Source organism: Cystoisospora suis (genome assembly GCF_002600585.1).
Source record: "Cystoisospora suis strain Wien I chromosome Unknown contig_4200, whole genome shotgun sequence".
NCBI lineage: Eukaryota > Apicomplexa > Conoidasida > Eucoccidiorida > Sarcocystidae > Cystoisospora > Cystoisospora suis.
In genome coordinates this window covers 386-22,472 of record NW_027156992.1, presented here as the reverse complement: position 1 = coordinate 22,472, position 22,087 = coordinate 386, and the positions used below count along the sequence as shown (strand labels likewise).

The 22,087-nt window shown below is 44.8% G+C and overlaps 4 protein-coding genes across 4 annotated transcripts; all 4 read left to right on the top strand.

Annotated features, from left to right (window-relative positions):
- Window positions 1–7,844: 7,844 nt before the first annotated feature.
- Window positions 7,845–13,397, top strand: CSUI_007804 (serine threonine specific protein phosphatase). Its single transcript, XM_068067947.1, has 2 exons — window positions 7,845–9,849; window positions 10,830–13,397. Exons 1-2 carry the CDS (start codon window positions 7,919–7,921, stop codon window positions 10,987–10,989), a joined length of 2,091 nt encoding a protein of 696 aa, XP_067920080.1. The 5' UTR covers window positions 7,845–7,918; the 3' UTR covers window positions 10,990–13,397.
- Window positions 13,398–14,563: 1,166 nt separating this feature from the next.
- CSUI_007803 (uncharacterized protein) lies at window positions 14,564–15,399 on the top strand. Its single transcript, XM_068067946.1, has one exon. It carries the CDS (start codon window positions 14,823–14,825, stop codon window positions 14,946–14,948), a length of 126 nt encoding a protein of 41 aa, XP_067920079.1. The 5' UTR covers window positions 14,564–14,822; the 3' UTR covers window positions 14,949–15,399.
- Window positions 15,400–15,454: 55 nt separating this feature from the next.
- On the top strand, window positions 15,455–20,996 carry CSUI_007802 (uncharacterized protein). Its single transcript, XM_068067945.1, has 3 exons — window positions 15,455–17,188; window positions 18,006–20,170; window positions 20,401–20,996. Exons 1-3 carry the CDS (start codon window positions 16,543–16,545, stop codon window positions 20,797–20,799), a joined length of 3,210 nt encoding a protein of 1,069 aa, XP_067920078.1. The 5' UTR covers window positions 15,455–16,542; the 3' UTR covers window positions 20,800–20,996.
- A 131-nt stretch (window positions 20,997–21,127) lies between these two features.
- CSUI_007801 (uncharacterized protein) lies at window positions 21,128–22,067 on the top strand (the record flags this gene model as incomplete). The annotated part of the gene is made up of 1 exon (XM_068067944.1): window positions 21,128–22,067. A coding segment is annotated over exon 1 (219 nt), but the record flags the coding sequence as incomplete, so codon positions are not given.
- Between the last annotated feature and the right edge of the window lie 20 nt (window positions 22,068–22,087).

Genomic DNA, 22,087 nt, shown 5'->3' with positions numbered 1-22,087 from the left:
AAGAAGAAGAAGAGAAAGAAGAAGAGGAACGTCTCAATCTGGTTAATGAGAAAGAAGGAAAGAAGGAGAGTTGGTGTGCTTCTCCGTCCGAGGGAGATAAGATTGATCGTCTTGCCCCAGATGGCATAGAAGCAGTGGGCGTGACGATGAAGGAGGAGAAGAAGAAAAACTCTCCTTCTCTCCGTTGTTGTTCTCTTCACTCTGGGAAATCTCGAGGACAGTGGGGTTCCTTCGCGTCTTCTTCTTCTTCTATTGGACAAGGAAGAAGAGGCGCTCCCGCACAAACCAGCTTGAAGATGATCGTGACAGATATCATTGATACAGGTATGAAGGTAAGAAAGAATCGGATGGAGGATAACGAGGAGGAGAAGAAGGAGGATATGAAGAGCACAGATGTTCTCGCAAGAGCGAAAAGTAATCTCGCCTCTTTCCCGTGTAATGCGGATGAAAGATTCGGTGTAGAAGAGAAGACGAAGGATAGACCTAGAGCACAGGAGAAGAATGAGTTGGAAAGAGTAGAAGAAGGCGAGACGTCCAGGGAAGGCACATGCGGAGAAGAGAAGAAGATACAGAGAAACCCCTCTGGTAGATCTCTATGGAAAGAAGAGGAGGAGAAGAAGATCGCAGAAGAAGGAGAAGAGATGGATAAGAAGACTAACACGGACGAGAAGGAAGAGGGTAGAATAGGAGAGGTAAAGAATAGCAGTATTGATAAGAAGAGGAATGAAGGAGCAAGAAGTCGTGATAAGCTAGCGATAGAGAACGGGATTGAAGAAGAAGAGAAGGAAGAAGAGGAAGAGGTTCCTCGGAATGGAATCTCCCTCTTGCAGGCAGTGAATGATGATAAGGAGAATAAGAATGAAGAAAAGAAAGACCAAGGAAAGGAAAGGAGGAAGAAAGAGAACGACAACCGAGATCAAAGAGGTGAGACACCTGCAAATGCTACTTCAAATCATCAAAAAGAGAAGGAAGAGAATAGAGAAGTCGAAGTCGAAGTCGTTTATTTGGAGAAGGAACGCATGCGACCTCCTGATTCTAGTAAGAGCGAAGAACGAGAGACTCAGAGAGAAAGAGAAGAAAAGGAAGACGAAGAAGAAGAAGGGGATATGAAGAGTCTCCACGGGTTCAAGGAGGGTTCTGAAAGAAGGAAAGAAGACAAAGAAGAAACGAGAGACGAAAATGCCAGGAGGTTTACCATCGACACACACACATACCCACCTCTCATTTCTCCATCTACTAGCTTTGTAGACAGCGGGTATAAAGAAGAGAAGATGATCAGACAAGAAGAGAAGGAGGATGAAGAGAGGTCAAGCCTTTTTCATCCTGATATTCTTCGTGAAGGTAAAGTCAACGAAGGACGCCCATCTCTCTCGTCTTGTTGTTCTGAGACAGAAAGGAAGATCAAGAAAGATCTCTCTCATTCATTTTCTTCTACTTCAGAGATCTTGCCATCCAGGGAGGTGTACATAATACAGACACTTTCAAACAGAACGCTTCCGTCGGAGGGGGGTAAGGATGAAGATGAGATGACGAGCAGTAGCACTTTCTCTCAAAGAGGAGAAGAAGAGTGCGGGAAATCTTCACTAATTACCATCGGGATCAAGAAGAAGAAGGGAAATTCTTCTCTTTCTTCTTCGTCCTCTTCTACACCAAGGGAAGAAGAGAAAAAGCAAGAAGAGATTAGAGAAATACATGAAAGAAGAAGTGGTTCGCTTGTTTCGTCTTCCCCTTCTTCTTTCTCTTCTTCTCCAGGACATCTTTTGAGGCAAAAGTTGTCGACTGCATGCAGTCATCGAGCTAGCCATAGACGTCAGAGCAGTCTTATTGTACAATGGAGAGAACCTGCACGGACTGTGGAAGTAAGTCATCATGATTGAGGATGAAGAAGAAAAAGAAGAATTTCAGCAATAAATAAAAAGACAAAGAAAAGGGGAGTGGGATGTTTTACCTTTAGAGGGCTAAGTGGCTTGTCACAGTTCATTTTATATCTCCCTCCACTGATACACGATGTACATCCCCATGCCCTCGCCGAAATCTATCTATCTATCTATCTATCTATCTATCTATCTAATGTATGTACGTCTGTATCTCGTTCTATGGAGCTTTGCCTCTGTCTTCCTCCTTCATTTAGAATTTCCTTTTCTTTTCTGTTCTTTTCTGTAGATTGCAGGAGCCTTTACAGTCCCACCATGGCGAGAGAGACTTGCTTTATCATGGAATGAAGATGAGAAGTGTTTTGCAATTGATCTTCTTCGCTTCTTCTCTCCTCGTCTTCTTTATGCGGAGGAGAAGAAAAAGCCTCTCTCATGCCACCTTATGCGGCCGACAGCAGGAGGAGGAAGCGGACTCTATCGCCATTCTTCTTCTTTCCTATCTTCATCTCTTGCATCTCTGAACTTTTCTTCTACACCTGGCGCACATTTGAGAAGCGACTTTCCGAGAGAAGGAGGAGAGACAGTCGCTTTTTCTTCTGCTGGTCTTCATGAGGGAGAAAGAAGAGAAGACGACGACAAACAGCGAGGGGGGGAGATGAAGATGAAGAAGATCAAGATGACGAGTAAGAAGAAGCATCATGTGAAAGATGGAGAAGAAGAAGAAGCTGACGGGGAGGATAGGAATCGAAGTCCCTCGAGCCGAAGAAGTGTCTTGAAGAATACACATCAGCATTATCCTCATAATAATGATCGTGTGGATCTGCCAAGTGCTTCGATGGTGAGAGAGGGCGATTTTGCAGAAGAGGATAAAGAAGAAGAAGAATCTCCTTCTTCTTCTCCTCCTCCCCAGTGGATGGTCACAGCAGGGAGGGATGGTTTGCAGGTCCTTCAGTTTCAAGTGAAGTTTATTGTCGATGGGCAGTGGAGATGCCATCGTTCTCTACCTATTCGGGATGTAAGGAAATATACACATCTTTCTCAACTCTTCTTCTCATTCTTCTACGTCTGGATAGTCTGTCTAGCTCTTGTTTAGACAGAGGTGTATCTCATTGTATATGGGGCACGGTGCAAAGGTCTCATACATATCCTTGTGTGTTATGTATACATCTTTAACTCTAAATGTATATATGAAAGATCTCCGTGTGTCTACAGATGGGGTTACATGCCGCTACATATATATATATATATATAGATATAGGTAGGTACATTTATCAAACAGTAGCGTGGACAAATATATGTGGTCCTACCCCCCCCTGATATCATTCGATGTCTATCTACACGCTTGTCTCTTATCGACATAGATCTACTCTTCCTCTTAGCGTCAGAATCTCTCTTCACGTATACATCATCTCTCTCCTCTCTCTCTGTATAGACATGCACGGGTACGAAGAGATTTGTTGTGTCTCAAGAGAAGTGAGATTTCTGTATACCTACTTACCTATGTATGTTGGTACGATCTCTCCATTTCTTCCTCTTTCCTTTTTCATGTGAGTTCTTTTCATCTCTCTCGATCTTAAGAAGAAGAAGAATTACCAAGGAGTAGAACGCAGTCAGAGAACGGGGCTGGCTGGACAAGCCAAAGTTCAGCCAGAGGCTAAAGCAACTAAAAGGACACACCGCTGATTCTCTTCTCTACACGTCTTGTAGCGGTATGAAGTGTATGTTCGTTGATAGCTCATCTGCCTTTTCATACACACACACACACACTTGTCCACATAGGTCTACATATGTGCATATCTATATCTATCTGTTTATGTATACGTACGTATACAGAGAGAGGCTATCTATCTATATCTGGATATCTCCTCTATTTGTGTATGCATCGTGTATACACATGCATAGACATGTATACCTGTATATCGAAATACGTAGTATATAGATATACATAGGTTTGTTTATAGATATGAACAGCCATATCGTTAGAATTGCATGCCTTTCGGGGGGTAGTGGTGTAGGTGTGTATGGACGTTTCTTCTTCAATGGAAATGAATAATGAGCTCTATGCACACCTCTCTTGTCTCACTGATACATAGACAGATAGAGAGAGATATAAACATATATGTGTGTAGATACCTATATATGGAGCAGTGCATCGAATGGACTTGCATTGTCCGTCTGTCTTTCATTCCGTCATGCAGCTTTTGTCTTCTTTCGTTTCTTTGTATTGTTGATAGGATGGTAAGGGGAATCTGAATAATACTCTAGTTCTCTTCCGTACGAAGAAATCTCTCTTTTCTTCGTCTTCATCATCTTCTTCTTCTATTATCACCACCCGACGTTTCTTTCGTTCGTCTTCTCCTTCCTCCGCTTCTCTCTTGTATGGTGGATACAAGAAGAGTCTCTATGAAGCTTCTTCTTCTTCTTCATTCCAGGGAGATAACCTTTCTTCTTCTTCATCTTTAGGTATGCTTGCGTATAACCCTTCTCGGTCACCTTCCACTGTTGATCCTCCTCGTCTTTTCTTATCTCATCATAGGGATGTGTCTTCTTCTTCTAGTGACCCTTTTCGCGTGAGAACTTCTCCAAGATTAGGAGATGTAGGAGAAGACTCCTGGGCTAGGAAAAGGAGGGACCAGATTAACGAAGAGAAGGAGAGAGAAGATGAAGAAGCGAAGAAGGGGACATTCGTACATGGCGATCATCGGTATTACTTCTTCTCTTATCGTAACGGTTCGACTACAACAAGCGTCTCTTCGTCTTCTTCTTCATCTTCTTCCTGTATCTCTCGTAGCGAGTGTGAGAAAGAAGAGAAGGATGGAGAAGACAAGGACCGACTCCTCCAGACACAAGAAGCACATCCAGAAAGAAAGATAAGAGAGAAAGAAGAACCACAAGACAAAAAGACAGCAGCAGAAGAAGAAGGAGAAGAAGAAGGAGAAGAAACAACGAATGGAGAGAAGGCTCTTGGTTGCTCTCGTGAAGGACGCCACCAAGGGGAGAACTGTCACTCCCCAGCAGATCTTCCACAAGAGGCAAGAAAGCTTACTCATTCTTCTTCTTGTTCTTCTTCTTCTTCGTATTCCTGTACTTTCTCGTCTTTATCTTCCTTGTCGTATGGCTTTTTCTCTCTGAAAGGAGGGGGGTGGAATACACGACTTCTGGGCATTTCTTCATCCTCCTCATCCTTACCAGGTCCTCTCCCAGGAGAGCTCGAGACGAAAACCACGAGAAGAAATAGGAACCTATCTCTCCTTCTACAGCTCTCTGGCTCTTCTTCTTCTTCTTCTTCTCCCTCTTCTTCCTCCTCTTCTTGTGCTTCGTGTATTCTTTCTAGAGATGAAGTCTCTCCAGGGGATATTCTACAGAAGAGTCATAGAGGTGCATCTTCTTCGCCTTCTTCTCTTGAAGGTAGCGATTTATCGTTGTGTCATAGAGAGAGAGACAAAGAAGAGAGAAAAGCAATGACTTCTCTTCTTCCTCCTCATCGACAAGGAGGAGATCAAGTCATCGAGAGGAATGAAGTTCAAGAAAGAAGAAGAAGAACAAGCAGAAGGGACGAGTCAGACATTACCAAGAGAGAAGGGGATATGTCAAGTAGTGAGAGAGATGTAAGAAGGTCTTACACAAGAGGAGAAGAAGAAGATGATAGAGAAGATGAAGAAGAACATGAAAGAAGAAGAAAAGAACAGACCCAAGAAGTGAGAATGACGTCTGGCACAAAAATAAACTCACACTATGGAGCCGTATCTCCATCTTCATCTTTATCGTCGTCATCTTCTTCTTCTTCCTTATCTTCTCCTCCAGCATTGGTGAGTGAGCTTTGGAAAGGCTAAAAGAGAGGCGTGCGGGTGCTTGACTTTCCTTTCTATTCATCGAAGGCTCGAGCGAGAGAGAACATGTTGCTTTTCTCTTCTCTTCTTGTCTCTAGTTCTAGATAGAGGTGAAGGCTCTTCTTTCTTTCTGTTGGCGAAGAAGGAAGAGAAAGATCGTCAAGCTTCTCTCTCTGTACATACATACATCTATTGTCTCTTTTCGTCTCTACCATACATAATGACTACATACACAGTATATACCAACATATAGAGAGACATAAAGCATACACAGAGAGGAGCGGTCATAGAGATTCATCTATCTTCTTCAGACATGTACACCGCTCCTACACTCGCCAGCACACCTGTATCTACAGACGTCTTCCATACCACAGACACCACATACATGTGCATGCGCGCTGTTCGTATGAAAACAATCCATCTTCATGCACACATCTTCATACATACATCTATCTTCATATACGAGCAGCAGAAGAGAACATGCGGGGATTCCTCTATGGTTTGGTCTGTTGACAAAGAGAGGTGAGTTTTGATTGATACGAATCAAGGACGTGCGTAGGTGTATGTCTGTCTATTATGTTTATTCTCACTCTCGATGAATCGACGTCTGTTGATGTCTCTGTGACTCCTTTATAGATACGGCGCATGTCCCCCCTATCTGCGTGGAACCAACCTTTCTCCTTCGAACGCTTCGCCGCTTCTTCTTCTTCTACATCCGTCAGTCTCAATAAGAATGCCTCTTCTTCTACTACTACTACTACGTCTTCTTCTTCAAGATTTTCGTACATATCTGACTGGTTAACAAAGAAGCCTGCATTTCTATCAAGTAAATCTTTCTGTCCTTCTTCTTCTTCTTCTTGTTCTTCTCAAAATCTCCTTTCTTCTTCTTCTTCTTCTTCTTCTGCTTCCTTCTGTCCAGGGGGAGAGGCAGATATAACAGCGACAACGATGTACCTTAGGGCTTCTTCCCTTCAAGAGATAGACAAGACAGCAACCCCTTCCTCACTAGTCTCCTCACAAGCATCCAAAGCTTCTTCTCTGCCTAAGGGGGGATCCAATCGATCACGAGAACCTTCTTCTTTTTCTTCTTCAAGTGACTTTGTCTGTGCTTCTTCTTCTTCTTCGAGCACGCAGACAGAAATAGAGGAAGAAAATCGGGGTGATGCTCTCCCCCAGCTACCGAGAAGAACAACTGAACGAGGAAAGACGCGGACACCTTCCTCTGCTTCCTCATCTCCTTCTTCTTTTTCTTCTATTAAGATGATAGACGATAAGAAAGATGAAAACAATACAACAGTAGAGAATGATCCTTCGCACCAGACCTCTCCCTCTCCGTCTTCTTCTTCTTTGTCTTTTGATCGAGAAGATGAAAAGGCTTCTTCACCTGAAGAGAACGCGACGAGGAGAATGAAAGAAAAAGACGTAGAGGCAGCAATCGAGGATGATGGAGAGGAAGAAGAGAATGAGGTCGATCAACACTCTCATGTTCCTCCCACCTTCTTATTGTTATCTTCAGCACCGCCTTGTTTCTCATCTTTTCCTTCTTCCTCGACACACGAAGAAGAGAAAGAATGTCTTTTTCATCAAAGTGACAGCGGCGAGAAGAAAGATGATAAGGATCCTGGCCGGGCTTCGTCTTCTTCTCTTCATCATCCTAAAAAGACGGCTGACACTTCACACGTCTCTTCTCCACATGGAGACGATCGAAGAAGCGGCGAGGAAGAAAAAGAGAAGGAGAAGAACAGCGAAGAAGATGATGAAGACGAAGCAGATATAGGTCGATCAGTCACGTGTCCTGACTCTGCGAAGTGGAGTCGGAGGGTCCTCGAATTTCTTCATCCAGAGGACATTCTCTGTGAGCTTAGCGCCTCCCAGCATCAGAAAGAAGGTCGTCTAGATGATCTTGACAGGGCGAGTGGGGAGGGGAGGAGGAGGAGCGGCGATCCAGGTTATCCGAATGACAGGCGTGATGATGCTCGTCACGGGCGGTCGTCTTTGGAGAAGAATAGCGATGGTAGAGAGAAGGGGGAGATGGAGAGATGCCGGCTCGACGACAGGGAGAAGCAGAAAGAGAAAGGGAGGAAGAAGACGGAAGAAGAGGGAGGAGGTGGTAATGAGAAGGCCGCTGGAAAGAAGGAGAGTCAAGATGATCTACAAGAGAAGGAGGAAGAAGAAGAAAAGGAGATAGAGAAAGGGTGTCAAGGACAGCTTGAAATGAGCGATGAAGAAAAGATAGGGAGAAAGAGAGAGAAAGAAAGTGGTTTCTCTTCCTCTTCACCCGTATCAGGAAGTACGGGTGGTCAAGAAAAAGAGGAAGGGAGAGAGATGAAGAAGAAGAAGATCAAGAAGAGGTCTGCTTCTCCGTCGACTTCTTTGTGCGTAGTAAGCAGCGAAGAAGAGAAGAAAGAAATACTTCACTGTTCAGATGCGACAGATCAAAAGATCTTTCAAGGACGAAGAGAAGGAGGGGGAGGGGGAAGAGAAGAAAGAGAAGGGATATGGAGAGAAGAAACTGAAGATCGCAAGATGAAGAAGAAAAGAGAAAGAAGACGTTCGGGTCTTGTATTGAAGTGCGGGGCTTACATGCTACCTCATCCTGATAAAGTTGACACAGGAGGTGCCGATGCTTTCTTCATCGCTTCTTGTTCTTCTTCTTCTTCTCCTTCTCCTTATCCTCTTCCTTCTTCTTGTTCTTCTCCTAGCAGTGGGGGTTGTAGTAGCAATACATACTGGGCGATGAAAGGCCAGTATGGGGGTGAGGAACATCACGCTGGTAGTGATGATGATCATCATCACAACTCTCGCGACTCTTCTTCTTCTTCTCCGTCTTATCGTTCTTCTTCTTCTTCTGCTCAGTCTTCTTCCTATCATCTTCAACATCCCCCTTCTCATTCTTCTTCGTCGTCTTCTTTTCGTCAAGTCTCTCCCTCTCATCTGCTGTATAGTCCGACTGCGAACAATCCCCCCCACCTCCACCACAGAAACTCAAAGAAACCTTCAAGCTACTACCATCCGCATCATCATCCTCATCCTCATTCTCCCTCTTCTCCCTCATCCAACCCTTCTTCTCCTATTTCATCATCTTCATCTCTTTCCACAGTTTCTTCTCTCTCTTCTTCTTCTTCTATTTCGTCAGTGAGGTGTTACGCGCCTGCGTGTCCAGCAGTATGTGCGGGAGTGGCTGATGGCGTAGGAGAGTGGGAGTCCTTCGGCTTAAATCCTCGCATGTTTGCCGAAGAACTCATGAGAGGCTGCTGGAAGGCTGCTATGGAACAGACGTGGTTTCCCAATGAGGAGAATAGTGAAGATAAAGAAGATAAAGAAGAAGAAGTTGATAGAGGAACTGAACATGAAGGAGGAAAGATAACCTCAAAGAAGAAGAAAGCTTCTCATGGGGAGAAAGAAGAAGGAGAAAAGGAAGAACATCGAGTCGACTGTAAAGAAAGAAAGGAGAAAGAGCGACATGAAGAACACGATGATTCTTCTCAAACTTTTCCCCCTTCGTCTTCTTCTTCATCATCATTAGCTTCATCTCGTGAAGGGAAAGATTGTCCCTCCCTCTCCTCCTTGTCTTCTATGGAAGATCAACAAGACGAAGCCGCGTTAAAAGCTCTTGAAGTGCTGAAGCTCGGGTATAAAGAGACCCACAGTTTCGGGAGTTCTACGGCTTTAGTTGTGTGTATAGACGGCAAGAGAGGAACCCTTGGCATAGCGAATCTTGGAGATAGCGGCGTCATGATCCTACGACGGCAGATGTCTCGCATGACGTGCGTTCATCGATCTAAAGAGCAGCAACACCAGTTCAACTGTCCGTATCAATTAAGCCGATTGCCTGGACGTAGCGACTACCCTAGCCTAGTTGCGAGAGGCATGGGTTCTCTTACACGTGTGCTACAGAATGCCTCAATGCTACCTCAAGATACACCCGAGATGTCTCGAGTGTATTCCATAAAGATCCAGGAAGGGGATTTGATTCTCTTAGGAACCGACGGGGTCTTCGATAATCTCTTTGACTATGAAATCTGTCATCTAGCCGACTATGCCTTAAGTCCCTATGAGGCGGAAGTGCTTCTCAACGATGAAACAAGAGCCACGACACCCCAACATGTCGCCGCTGCGATTGCTGAAGCCGCTTCTCAAAAGAGGTAAGAAAGGAAGGAGAAATAGTCATATGAAGATGAAAACAATATCGACCATTCCATCTCGCCAGGAAAGAAGAGAGAGAGAGAGAGGGAGTGAGGGAGGGAGATCAATAGATATCTAGAGAGATAGGTGGATGAATAGCTCTTGGCAGAGAAACAGTGTTCTCCAAGATGACTCTTCTATCTGGACTTCTTATGGATCTACTTCTTCTTCTTCTTTCTAGGGCTTTTGTCTCGCGGTTGCCTGATCTAGTCGATTTGAACTGATCTCTTGTTGTTCTCTTTCTCGCATTTCTTCTGCGTTTTCTTGATGGCTGCTGTTTTATGTTCTTCTCACGTTCACCCCCATACACGTATGGATAGGAAGTAGTACTATCTTTCTTTCTCTTCTTTGTGCTTTTCTTTTCTCCCTACCCTCTCCGTCCCCCTGTATATGTGTATCTCGTTCCACCTCGTGCTTCATCACATGCGTATTCATACATGCATACACATACATCTTCATACATACACACACATACATATGCATACATGCATAGACATAATTCTTCATACGTAGGCATAGGGAAGTGACGAGTGTTCATGATCCCATACACGATGCATGGAGTTTGCCGTTAGCAGTACGATGGTGGTTTACACTAGGGCTCTATCTGGATACATACACATGTGCATATCTACCCTAGTGTAGAGGGCTATATGTATGTGACAACATAGATTACAGAGACATCTATAGATAGATCTTATATGTTTATGAATGCATCTGTGTGTCTACCTGTTCGGTAACTTAGATAAATAGGATAGGTAGATAGAGGGGGGAGTGGAGGATCTCTTTACTCCTTCACTAGAATTCTCAATTAATACACGACATTGTTATGTCTCCTCTCACAAGAAAGCGTTCCCTCCCCTCTATCACCGTGTATACTAATCAATACATCTCACGGTCTTTCTCCTCTCTTCTTCTTTTCTTCTGTTTTGTTCTTCTTCAGTCGCAATCCTCTTGCGAAAACTCCTTTCATGAAGCATGCACGCTCTGCTAAGACACACTTTATGGGGGGAAAGATGGACGATATAACTGTCCTTGCTTGCTGGGTTGTATCGACCCCCCCTTCTAAACCCACCTCCTACTCACATACCAGCAACACCTAGATCGGAAATCTCTCCTCTTCTTCTTCTTCTTGTCCGTGACTTCTCTCTTCTTCTTCTTCTTCTTCGTGTTCTCTTGCGTCGTCGTCTTCGTGCTTCATGACAGGGGCTCTTAGGTGGAAACCTGATTGATAGATAGATAGATCAAAGATAGAGAGGTAGATAGATATCTGTGCCTCCTGTCCACCTTCGTCGAAGGGGTCCACTCGAACTCGAGGTTCTTCATGTGTGTAGGTGGTGAAGATGGTGAGGTGCACACATGTTGAAGAGAGAGATGGAGAAGGCCGGTGTTTCTGTCTGTGTTGTCTTTTCTTCTTGAGTTTTTCTTTCTTGTTCAATAAGAAGTCATTCTATGTTTTCTTTCTCGATTGTGAAAATAGTGGAGAAGCCTCTGCGAGAAATACTTGTGTGGAGTTGTATCGAGGAGATAGAGACCCCTCTTGGCTATGAGAGTTATTGGCGTGTTCATCAGAGAGAATCGAAGGAGAGGGAGGTGGAAATGCATTAACATCCAGGAGGAACTCAAGGAAGTTCGTTCGTTAAGCAGGGTGGATACATATGTATTTATGCATGCATGTATGCATAATGTATGTATGCATGCAGTGATGAAGAAAAGACAACAGGGTGTAGAAGTCTGGTCATATACTTTCTCACTGTTCCATACAGGTACCTATACATACATGTGTGTCTCAACTGGCCTATCTGTATTATGTTCTGACCTACATCGATACTGTGTAGTTTTTTTCTGTCGTCTGATGTAGGAGATCTCTACGAATAGTCTTTATGTGTGGGACTTCCATGTTTCCCTCTAAGAGTGAGGTAAAAAGAGATGAGGGAGAAAGTTCGTCTTGTAGCTCACTGGGGTGGTGAGACACTGCATGTTGGGGGTCTTTACTGAAAGGAAGAGAAGAAAGACTGTTGCTTCTTTTCTGGTTGATGAGGAGATATGTGTGTATGGTAGAGATGCCTGCTGCGTGCAGCGCTGAGAGATTGTTCTTTTTGATAAGATCACGTGTATTTATATCACTATCATCATTATGCCTTCTTTCTGATTTCAAGAGGGCGTGAGGGAGGTAGTTTTCGTTTCTCTGTCTCTCTCGTTCTCTCTGTCCCTGTACTGTTGGTTGCCGGTAAAATAGACGACGCTGATGGCGGCGATGAGGTTTCGAGAAAAGAACAGTCGACTGACAGGATTGGTGACAAATTTTTGGTCGATCTGATCATTTCATTCCTGAATGAAGGAATAGAGGAAGGTGCATGCATGCGGTGTCTACCCCTGTTGAAATTCAGGTAGGTGGTATACTGCAGACGTAAGGATCATTCTCTCAGCGCTGCTCCAAGGGTTGCTGCTGCGTGCATTCCTTCCTTTTTTTATAGCCGTCTGTCTGTTTTTGTTTCTGAAGATCTTCTCACGGCGACTCATTTGCCGTCGTGTTTGGCCGTCCTTAATAGACAGGGAGAATTCATCATCCGGTAGCGCGCAGTAAGGATGAAGCGTTTTTTTGGATGATGTAAAGTTCTTTTGCGAAGAATAAATGAATGGTACATACACCTAAGGGAAGGAAGGACAAAGCAGGTATGTATGTGTCAAGGGAGAATGATGATTGTTCACAAGAGTTGAGGAGTGACAAAGAAAGAAAGAATCAAACCCTGCTGGTAGAAGGGAAGGAACGGGAGAAAGACGCTTTGACTGTTGTTCTTTTGGTTAACAACTGACATGTGAATGGCATGTCTCATATTTTTCCTTTTCCTCCACTCAGAGAAAGAAAGCTCTGAGAGGACCTGATGGCGACTCTTTCCGTCTTTTGGTTGAGAATGATCCACTTTCATCGTCATCATCTCAAGGAAGTAGTTCACTGCGGTATGGTGAAGATGCCACTGCAGGTTCGTATTAAGCTAGTGTTGTTCATCCTTTCTTTGGAAGAGGTAACTTATCTATAAGGAAGGAAGGAACAAAGAAGATAGATAGCTTCATTGCCTGCAAAGATGGATGACGGCTCGGATGACAAGATCGTGACTGTCTTTTCATCTTGGGAACCGGTCGGTTTTTTCTGAAGACTTAACCGGGTAGTGTTTGAGATCCTCGTTCTCTTGATGTCAAAAGGGACGGACGGACAATAGAAAAGTCGACATATCAGTGGTGAAAAAGATGGGGTGAAGGGTTCAAACCTACCGAACAACAGCCGTGTGCTTGTGTGAACGCCTGTCTGCTAGAGGCTTTACTGCAGGCATGTTAGGGAGCTTTTATCGTGCCTCCTCATGTGATGTGATATCTGATGAAGGTGTGTGTGTGCTAATTTTTGAGTTTGAAAAGACAACAAGGATCTTTCAACTGTCCTCATACGGCTATCGGTCGGCAGTTTCTCCAGTTGCGGCGTGCTTGCGCTGCCACTAGCGGACTGAAAGCGGAGAGGAGGATGCACAAACGAACTCCTCTTGGTTTGCTGGTATGACGGGTACTTAAATTTGACAACAGTATCAGAAGAGAAACGGCATGTCAGTGACCTGTGGTTTATTCACTCACGAGTTGAAGACCAAGCGGGGATGAGATTAAGAGAGGCGAAGAAAGTATTCTCTTGAAGACTGGAACACTTACTGATTCGTCTTTTCTTTTTCACGCTTGCTTCAACTTAGCGGGTCTAACCGGTTCACGAAGGGGCTCTCGGGAAAGCTGAACCTAAAAGTGTACGTATCTCGTTGTAGAAAAAATACCACGGTACACAGAAACGTCTGGAACTCCGCGCCGCTCCCGCGTGCCTCACGCACAGGGATGGCGTTGGTAAGGATTGTCAGTCCAGAGTTAGGAGAATTTCTAAGTCCTGGGTGGACTGCGGAAGAATTTTTACGTAGAAAAGGAGTCATTGTCGTTGTTGGATTGTAGGACAAGATCTGAGGAAGACAGATGATGTTCGGTCGGGTTTCGTTTCTTTTCGCTTTTTTTCTCACCGCAAATCGGCAAAGCAGCGCGGGTCCTCCGCCCAGCGGCTGCACAGCTAGACCAGCAAACTTCACTATGCTAAGGCCCTTCTTGTCTGGAAGTAGGACGTTCTCTTCTTCTTTTGTGTAGCTGACCCGTTTTTTCCTCACTAAATTTCCACCCTTCAGAATAAAGTGGCCATGTTTTGATCAGTCATGGGAATCTCGAAAACACAAAAGCTGAGAGAACAAAAAGAACCCAGCAGAGCGGTACAGCACCACTCCCCCTAACACATTCCGACTCTCTGATACACAAACAAACACACCGACAAAAAACCTTCTTACGTGCGGCCGTGCTCTTCTTCCTTTTAACAGCTCTCCAAGAGCCACCCGCTCACCCACCCACCGTCTTCCCTTTCGACCTGAGTGAGGCTTTGACACCTTCCCGGCAACCCCACCTAGGTTTAACGCACTCTGGCTTCTACTGCTAGGCCGATGGCTCTCCTAAATAGACCAGCGACTGTATGATAGCGGTCGTGTAGGGAAAACACAAGGTTCAGGGCCAGAAGAAGTGGTGGTGGACGCGATGTATCAGAGGCTTGCCCGGTCGGTGTCGTCACTAAAGCAGCTGGTTGGTTGATGTGCGTCGATTCGGTTGTCCCCAGCGAGTTGTCTCTCGTAAGACCTACCACGTGTATGCTTTAAATTTTTTTACAAGGAAAGTGCTTTCCGAGAAGTTGAAAGGGTAATATTTGTTCCGTCTCTTTTCAGCTTTGTTTCCGCTATGGTAGCCTGTTCTCGTTGTCATCCGCAGCCTGACATCAACATCACCGCTAACCGTCTTCTTGCGAGTTAGCCAGCTTGCTTCTTCTTAGCAAGCGACTCACACTCTCTATCGCTCGTTACAGAGCGACCAGCGGATGCCGACTACTTTTTCCGAATTTTTTTCCGAGTTTGTTCCCCTTGTTTGCTTCCTTTTCAAGCCCATAAGGCTGTGCCCTTTTTTTCCTTTTTGTCAATCGCCCGAAATCTTTTCCGAGGTGTGATGCAGTTGACTCTTCCGTTCCTCGTAATCTTAACCCTTCCCAATCCATCAGCGCGCCATAAGAAGAAGGAAAAGTAGGCCCTATGGTCCCGACTCTTCTCTTTCTCCCGTAATCTTTTCTGGACTAGCAGCAACCGCTCCAACAGGTCGGGGACAGGGATCAACTTTTTAATCAAAGGAAGTGATTGAGCATTTCAACTCGATCCGTTTTATTGTTCGCGTTTCAAATTTCCGCGGGGAGGTCTTTTCTTTCAAGGTCAATTCTTCGTTTGAACGTTGTCTTGACTAGCTGTCCATTCTCGGAAACTCCCATATTCATACTACTAGACGTCAACAACCTTCACCTGCTTAAGGTCTTGGGGTTTCTTTTTAATCATCTTCAGTCATCCTAACACACCCGGATCACGGATCTTCGCTGCCTCGCTGAGGAACCGTCGCGATCCGATCAAGCATGATGAAGATGGCGCGAGCGAANNTTCGCTCGCGCCATCTTCATCATCTATTTCCTTCACAAGACAAGGCTGGCAGATTCCATTTCTCTTCATTCTATCAAGAATTCGTATCATACACATCTCTGCTTTTCAACACGCCGCGCTGGGGGGGGGCAGTCATGGCCGGGTCGGCGCTTAGCCATGGAGAAGGAACGATCCTGGGGCTCATTCTCTGGTGGCAAATCAACTTAAAGCAATGCAAAGTGAAGGAAGGGTGTAGATGTTCAAGTAGTTGAGGTGGACTATGAAAAGACGGATTGCAGATAAAGAGGGTCTAAGCAACGTACGACTATTCTTCGTCGTCTTCCCCGCTGTCATCACAGTGGATTCTTCGGAGTAGAGTCTTCTTGCTTTCTTACCCCCAGAATCCTCGGGAACTTCACAGGATCGTCATGCAAAGAGGACGAATGATAGTAAAGTATTTAGACGTCTACACCTCACTGAACTTCCCTTTGTCTTCTCGTCTCCGGGATTTCCTTGTTTTCGTTCGTCTTCCGGTCATATAGAGGAAGTCTCACATGATTGAAGGGCTTCCACTTGACTTATTATCAACGGATTCTTGCTTTCAAACCTGCCATCGTCCGTCTACCTGGCTTAAACAACTCTCTCTATACCCTTTTCTTTCTTTCTCGCCTCTTTTCTACTCCTCTACATGACTCGTAGCATTTCACTCTCGGCCCTCCAATAGTATTCTCAGGTGTATGTACACCTGAGCTGGTCACTTGGACCGCCTTGTCTATCTCCTACAATCCCCCACGTGATTCTTCATCAACTGCTTCTCTACGTCTATACCTTCCCCCTTTTGACGAACCTTGTGTGTGTATGGACTTGTTACTCCTTTTCGAGAGAATCTCTCGTATACAATTCCTTTCATTTCCTCTGTCTTCCCTTTTGTCTTTCTTTCTTTCTTTCTGACGAGAGCCACCTCCCACTCTTCTTCTCTTCCCTCTCTTTCTTCTTTTCTACCTCCGTCATGCTTATTGAAGCCTTTGTTTTATCGTCTCTTCTCCTACCCGATTCAACTCCCTCAGCATCTCCCGTTTCTCGTCGTCTTCTTTCTCATCAGTATTTCTCTGCTTCTTGTTATCCTCTGTTTTTCTTCCTATGGACTCATCATCTTCTCCTTCTATAGGAGGAGATACATCATCTCCCTCAGCTCCTTCCATCTTAAGGAGAGAACGCCGTCGTGTCTCGACACATTCTGGAGATGACCAAACAGGCACACGGCCAAGTGTAGAGGGAGAGACAGGAAGTAGCGGTTGCGTCCGTTTCTCTCCGATCATCTCTCACAGTCCCCCTACTCTTCCAGGGGAGCGGCGAGAATCTTCTTTTCGCCATCATTCAAGTCTCCGTCATAGTACTCCTTCTTCCCGTGATGAATATCTCCCTGAGCTCTCTTTAGCAGAAACCGACGATGGCAACGGAGAAGGAGAAAGAGGCGGCGGGGGAAGAGAAGGAGAAGAGGCGGGGAATCGGGAGAATAGCCAAGGGGGGGAAGATGAAAAGATAGAGAAAGTCGAGAACGCAAGGAAGACAGCAGCTGTGAAAGGGTATAGAAATCGAGCACGTCATATAGCGGATGAAATGGATGAAATACAAGTCGATCTAGATTCACGGCTTGATACCCTCAGTAACACAGATATCCCGTCCTTGCTTGCTTCGACGGAGCGTATACGTACAAGCTTTAGTAGAAGATCACGAAGAATTTTCCAAGCTCTTGTTCCTCCTCAGTGGACTATTGAAGAAAGCGGTACGTCTCTCTCTAGGGGAGAGAAGACAGAAACCTAGGATCTATTCTCTCGTACGAGTAGTCTTTCTTCTTCGTGTGTATCGATGAACGGCATAGCCAGAAGAAACCTGGATGAATAGGACATGCTCTCCTTGAACGACTGTATTTATAGATGCATTTTCATCTGGGCTTTTCTTACCTAGCAACAGAAGAACAGAAAGAGAAGCTTTTCGAAGTCGACGGCAATAGACATAGAAGATCTCCATTTTTTGATGAGTGTGTCTCCTCCATGTCTGATTGCCAAGCTAGCCATCTAAGGAATCAATCTTGTATAGATACCGTTATCCTAGCTATCAGTCCTTCTCTTTCTCCTTCTTCTTCTTCTTGTCGTTCTCAATCGGGGGGGGGAAGCCCAAAAATGAAATGCGGCATGTCTATGTCCTCATTGAATTTCTTTTCCGGTCTATATACAGAGATGTAAATATCACGTAACTGTCACAGCACTCCTCCCATCCCTCCTTCATGGTTCTAGTAGTGGTAGGAGTGATAAGACTATGAGACTAAGTGTACATACACCCCAATTGTTACATCGTCATCCTCGTCATCCTTAGTAGGAATGTGATTGGATCGGTCCTCAGAGATACCTTTATCTCATATCGACGGCTTAAAGTAGATGATGATCTTCTTCCTCTCTTGTAAGATGCAGACACTCTATTTCTTTCCCTTGACGTTCTCTTCGTGTATATAAGCATATGGTTGAGTTTTCCAACATGCCTGTATCCTTTCGATTTCTTATCTTTCCCCCTTCTCTTTTGTTTCTTTCTTGTTTTCTTTTTAGATCCTCTTGTAAAGCAGATGCGCAATTCGCGTGAAGCGGCTATAGAGGCAGGAGAGATTGAAGATGAAGGTGGCTTGGAGCCTACCATCTACTGGAGAGGCCCAGGACCCGAAGATGTCTTTGGAACTCGATTAATTGTCCGACCGAAGCATCCCTATAAACTGTTAGGTGTCTATACACGTCGTTCGTGGGGGACCGTTGTCCCCTCTTCGTTTGTCCGTGAAGATGAAGCTCTCCGTCGACAAAGAGAAGGAGATGCTTCGAGTATAGGCCGAAGACCGGCACAAAGATCAGGGGATCTTCTTCCCCCTGAGATTCTCCAAAGTCGCAAAGTGGCTGTGGGCATGGTCAGTCCTAGAGGGGGAGGGAATGGTAGGTCGATTCTCACAGCAGCGTCGTCATCATCCTCATCCTCTTCTTCAGCTCACCAGACAGGGCGTCCGTCATCTAAAAGGAGAGGTCTTCTTCGTAACGGTACAAATAGTCGAAATAGTCCAAGAGGAGGAGATACACCTTCTGGCCGTGAGCAATCCTCATCACCGACACGTTCGCCACGACGTCCGGGTGGGGGAAAGAGAGGGGGGGGTGCACTTCTCCTGCCGAGACAGCAAGCGGATAAAGATCAACCCACGGCGACGTCTCCGAGAGGAGAAGCAGTCTCTACACAGCAGCCAACACGTGTTCGAAGGGCCCGTTTGATCGGTTATAGGGAGGAGACACCCCCGGGTCCCAGTAGTCAGTGTCCTACTCTAGGTTTAGATAGGACAGGGGGATGGAGAGGGATCGCCACACCGGTCACGTCAGGGATGCAAATCCCTGAGAAGATTGGGCGTGAGATGATCCGTGGATGTGCGGAGAACTGTCTAGGAATGGAGCCTGAAGAAAGTCCTTTTATGCTATCGGTCCTTCAACGTGATCCCCCCCCGGGGTATGGACGTGCTCCTATAGAAGATCCGAATGTACGTATTCCCTCAAATCTCGAAGATTTCTTATATCTGTCGAAGGTTCCTATCAAACGCCCCACATGGGATACGAGGCGAACACCTCTCCTCTCTACACAGGCACCTCCTGCTGCTTCTTCTTCGTCCGCTTCATCTCCACACGGAGGAAGAACCCGTGAGGGAAGCCTCGTGGGACATGACGACCACCCAGGACATAGAGAGGGGACTCGATTACATGGAGGAGATCTCTTAGCACACAGTCGTCACCGTCATAGCTCAGGGGGATTAAGCGATTCCAAAACTGAATCTTCCTTTCATATGTCTTCTTCTTCTTCTCATCATCTTACGACGAATAGTAGTAGTAGTCATCATCATCATGATGGAGGGGGGAGACCAGCGGCCCGAGGTACATCCCTTGAGGCAGGTGGTGGTGCTTCTGCCTCGCCGTCTCCAAGTGAAGCATGTCCTTCTCATTCGTCTAGAAGGATGATAGAAACAGGTCTGGAGAGCCGAGGAGGAGATGAAGATGGAGAGGGAGGATTCTTTCCATTTGTTGCATCCAGGCCTATGCAATGGATGAAAGAGCTAGGTCTCCTAGGAAGATCATCTATATTCAGTCATGGAGAAGGGGGCATGAGACACCACCCCGACTATGAGGATTATGAGGATGAGGGGGGAGAGAAAAGAGATGAAGGAAGAACAACTCTAGGACCCCATATTACAGGTGGAGATGAAGAGACCATGACAACTATCAGAGATGCTACACATACACACTCTCATCCTTCAAGAGGAACTCTACTAGGCGGATCAACCCGAACAAGCACCTCTCTCTTACGTCAAAGCCTGTCTCATGACTTCACCCATAGCCACACCAACCCAACTTCAGAAAGGAGAGAAAAGGGAGACGGAGACAGCTGCAGTACAAGAAGAGGAAGCGGCTCTCTCACGCCGTCAGAAGATGGAGAAGGAAGAAGACAAGGAGAAGAAGAACAACTACAACAAGCGATATCCTGGGCCCAGAAAACTATTCAAGATGTGACAAACCTATGTAAAGAAAGGATCGTTCAGAAAGTCAAGCAGCATGTAGATATTTTCAAAAGAGATGTGAATCACTGTGTCTTTGACCAAGAAGATATACGAATCTTCGAATACTGGCACCTTAAAGACTCAGACACAGGAAAACCTGTATGGACCTATGAAGGACTCCAATGGGAACTCCCCCAGGTAATACTCACACAACGATACATACACAACATTTCTATCTTTAATCTATCTTTAACCTATCTATCTATCTTTAATCTATCTTTATTCTATCTATCTTCAATCTATCTTTATTCTATCTATTTATCTATCTTTGAAGTTTCATTCTATATGTTTTTCATTGAGATGTGTCGACTATCTATCTTAATCTTTCTTCATTGTCATCAATCTTCCTTGCCTTTGTTTCTTTTTAGCATTTGAAAGATGAGCTCCCCATGGAAGGTCGAGCGATGACTCCTGAAGAAGTTGCTGCGCAAGAGAAAGCTCGAGAGAGACCCCCCCTAGATCCTTATGTCTTACTTCAACTGCAAAACAAAATGAAGGGGGGGGGAGATAACAGAATAGGAGGCCAAAGTCAAGTCTACACCACCACCTTCATGAGTAGGCATTCTATGGGGCCAATGAGACCAGCCATGCCAGGAGATCTAGGAAAGAGCTCTCTTCTTTCTAATGGCGATGATGCGAATGATCGATATACCGTATTCGCAACACCTCCTTCTTCTTCGCTGAATGGAGGAGCAGGAGGAAAAAAGAAACTAACGGCTAAGGCCAAACTAAAACATGTCCGCGCTGCACTAGGCTATACGGATTAACAAGGAAATATCGTGATGAGACGACAGAGACAGAGAGAGAGAAAGAGACGGAAAGAGAAAGATCACTAGAAATCGATAGAGAAAGAGATACATGAATGAATGAATGAATGAAGAGCTTCAGGGATAGGTCATAAGAAAAGGAGGATGTTGTACGGCACACATTCAAAATTTCTCAACTGTTTTGTTACATATAGGTGTATACATATATATACATGTGTACATATATATGTATATGTATATATAAAGACATATATGCATATACATATGTATACGTATGCATGTAAATATGTTTATATAAAGACATATATATACATACATGCGTGTATATCCATGTTGCTTGTCTTGCTTGAAAGGTTCTTGGTGTGCTTGATGGAGATTCGTTATGTCTATCTATCTAGAATGGATGAAATTTTGGATCTTCTCTTCTTCTTCTTTCACAGCTCTATGACTTGGGAGATGAAGGTACACCCCCTGTACATCCCTCTACAGAGAACAAGAAACACATCTGTATATGTTGTATATAGATAGATGGAGAGAGAGATGCTATGAGATCTCTGGAGAAGATGGCATTTCTTCATGTGTCTGTAGACTGAAGGAAGAGGAGAAAAAGATACAGTATGTATAAGAAACAAAGGCCGAGGTATCTTGATCTGTCTTCTACTGCTACTGCTCTCTCTCTATATGTCCCTTTCTTTCTTTTCTTATTCATACGACCTCCCATATCTAATTGTCTATATAGATGCGATAGAGGGAAGGAGCATCTACTTACCTATCTCCTAATGTGATCGGTCGATTATGTACTTCTATCTATCTATCTTCTTAGGTATATCGCCAACAGCACCACTCACTATTCATTCTCCTTGATAGATCCACTAGATCGACCAACAGAGAAAAAGAAAGAGAGAGAGAAAGAAAGAGATAGAGAGATCGTCTCTTCTTCTTGTTCTCTAGTGGTCTTGTCGCTGGTCTTCTTCTATGGTGCGTGCGTAATACATCATAGAAAGTAGATAACGATAATAGTGGTGCTGCAATAGTTTTCTCCATTGAATGAAGTCGACTGATTCTCCTGCCTTTTCTTTCGATTTGAAGAAAGAAAGAAAACGAAAGAAAGGCATGGTGATGGGTACCATACCGATATTGACTGATATCGATCGGTTCGCGGAAGGTTTTCTTTTTTGTAACTTTCTTTCCTTCTTCTTTCCTTTTTCTTTTCTTCTTCTTATCTTGTCCTCTCATCTCCTCCCTCCTCTCTCTTGTGTCTTTTCGTCTTCTTTTGTCTTTTTGAATG

Coding starts and splice junctions, on each gene's coding strand:
- CSUI_007804 (XM_068067947.1), top strand. CDS start 7,919: ATGAGCGATGAAGAAAAGATAGGGAGAAAGAGAGAGAAAGAAAGTGGT. Junction 9,850..10,829: donor GAAGCCGCTTCTCAAAAGAG/GTAAGAAAGGAA, acceptor GTTCTTCTTCAG/TCGCAATCCTCTTGCGAAAA.
- CSUI_007803 (XM_068067946.1), top strand. CDS start 14,823: ATGCCGACTACTTTTTCCGAATTTTTTTCCGAGTTTGTTCCCCTTGTT.
- CSUI_007802 (XM_068067945.1), top strand. CDS start 16,543: ATGGACTCATCATCTTCTCCTTCTATAGGAGGAGATACATCATCTCCC. Junction 17,189..18,005: donor GTGGACTATTGAAGAAAGCG/GTACGTCTCTCT, acceptor TTTTCTTTTTAG/ATCCTCTTGTAAAGCAGATG. Junction 20,171..20,400: donor TCCAATGGGAACTCCCCCAG/GTAATACTCACA, acceptor GTTTCTTTTTAG/CATTTGAAAGATGAGCTCCC.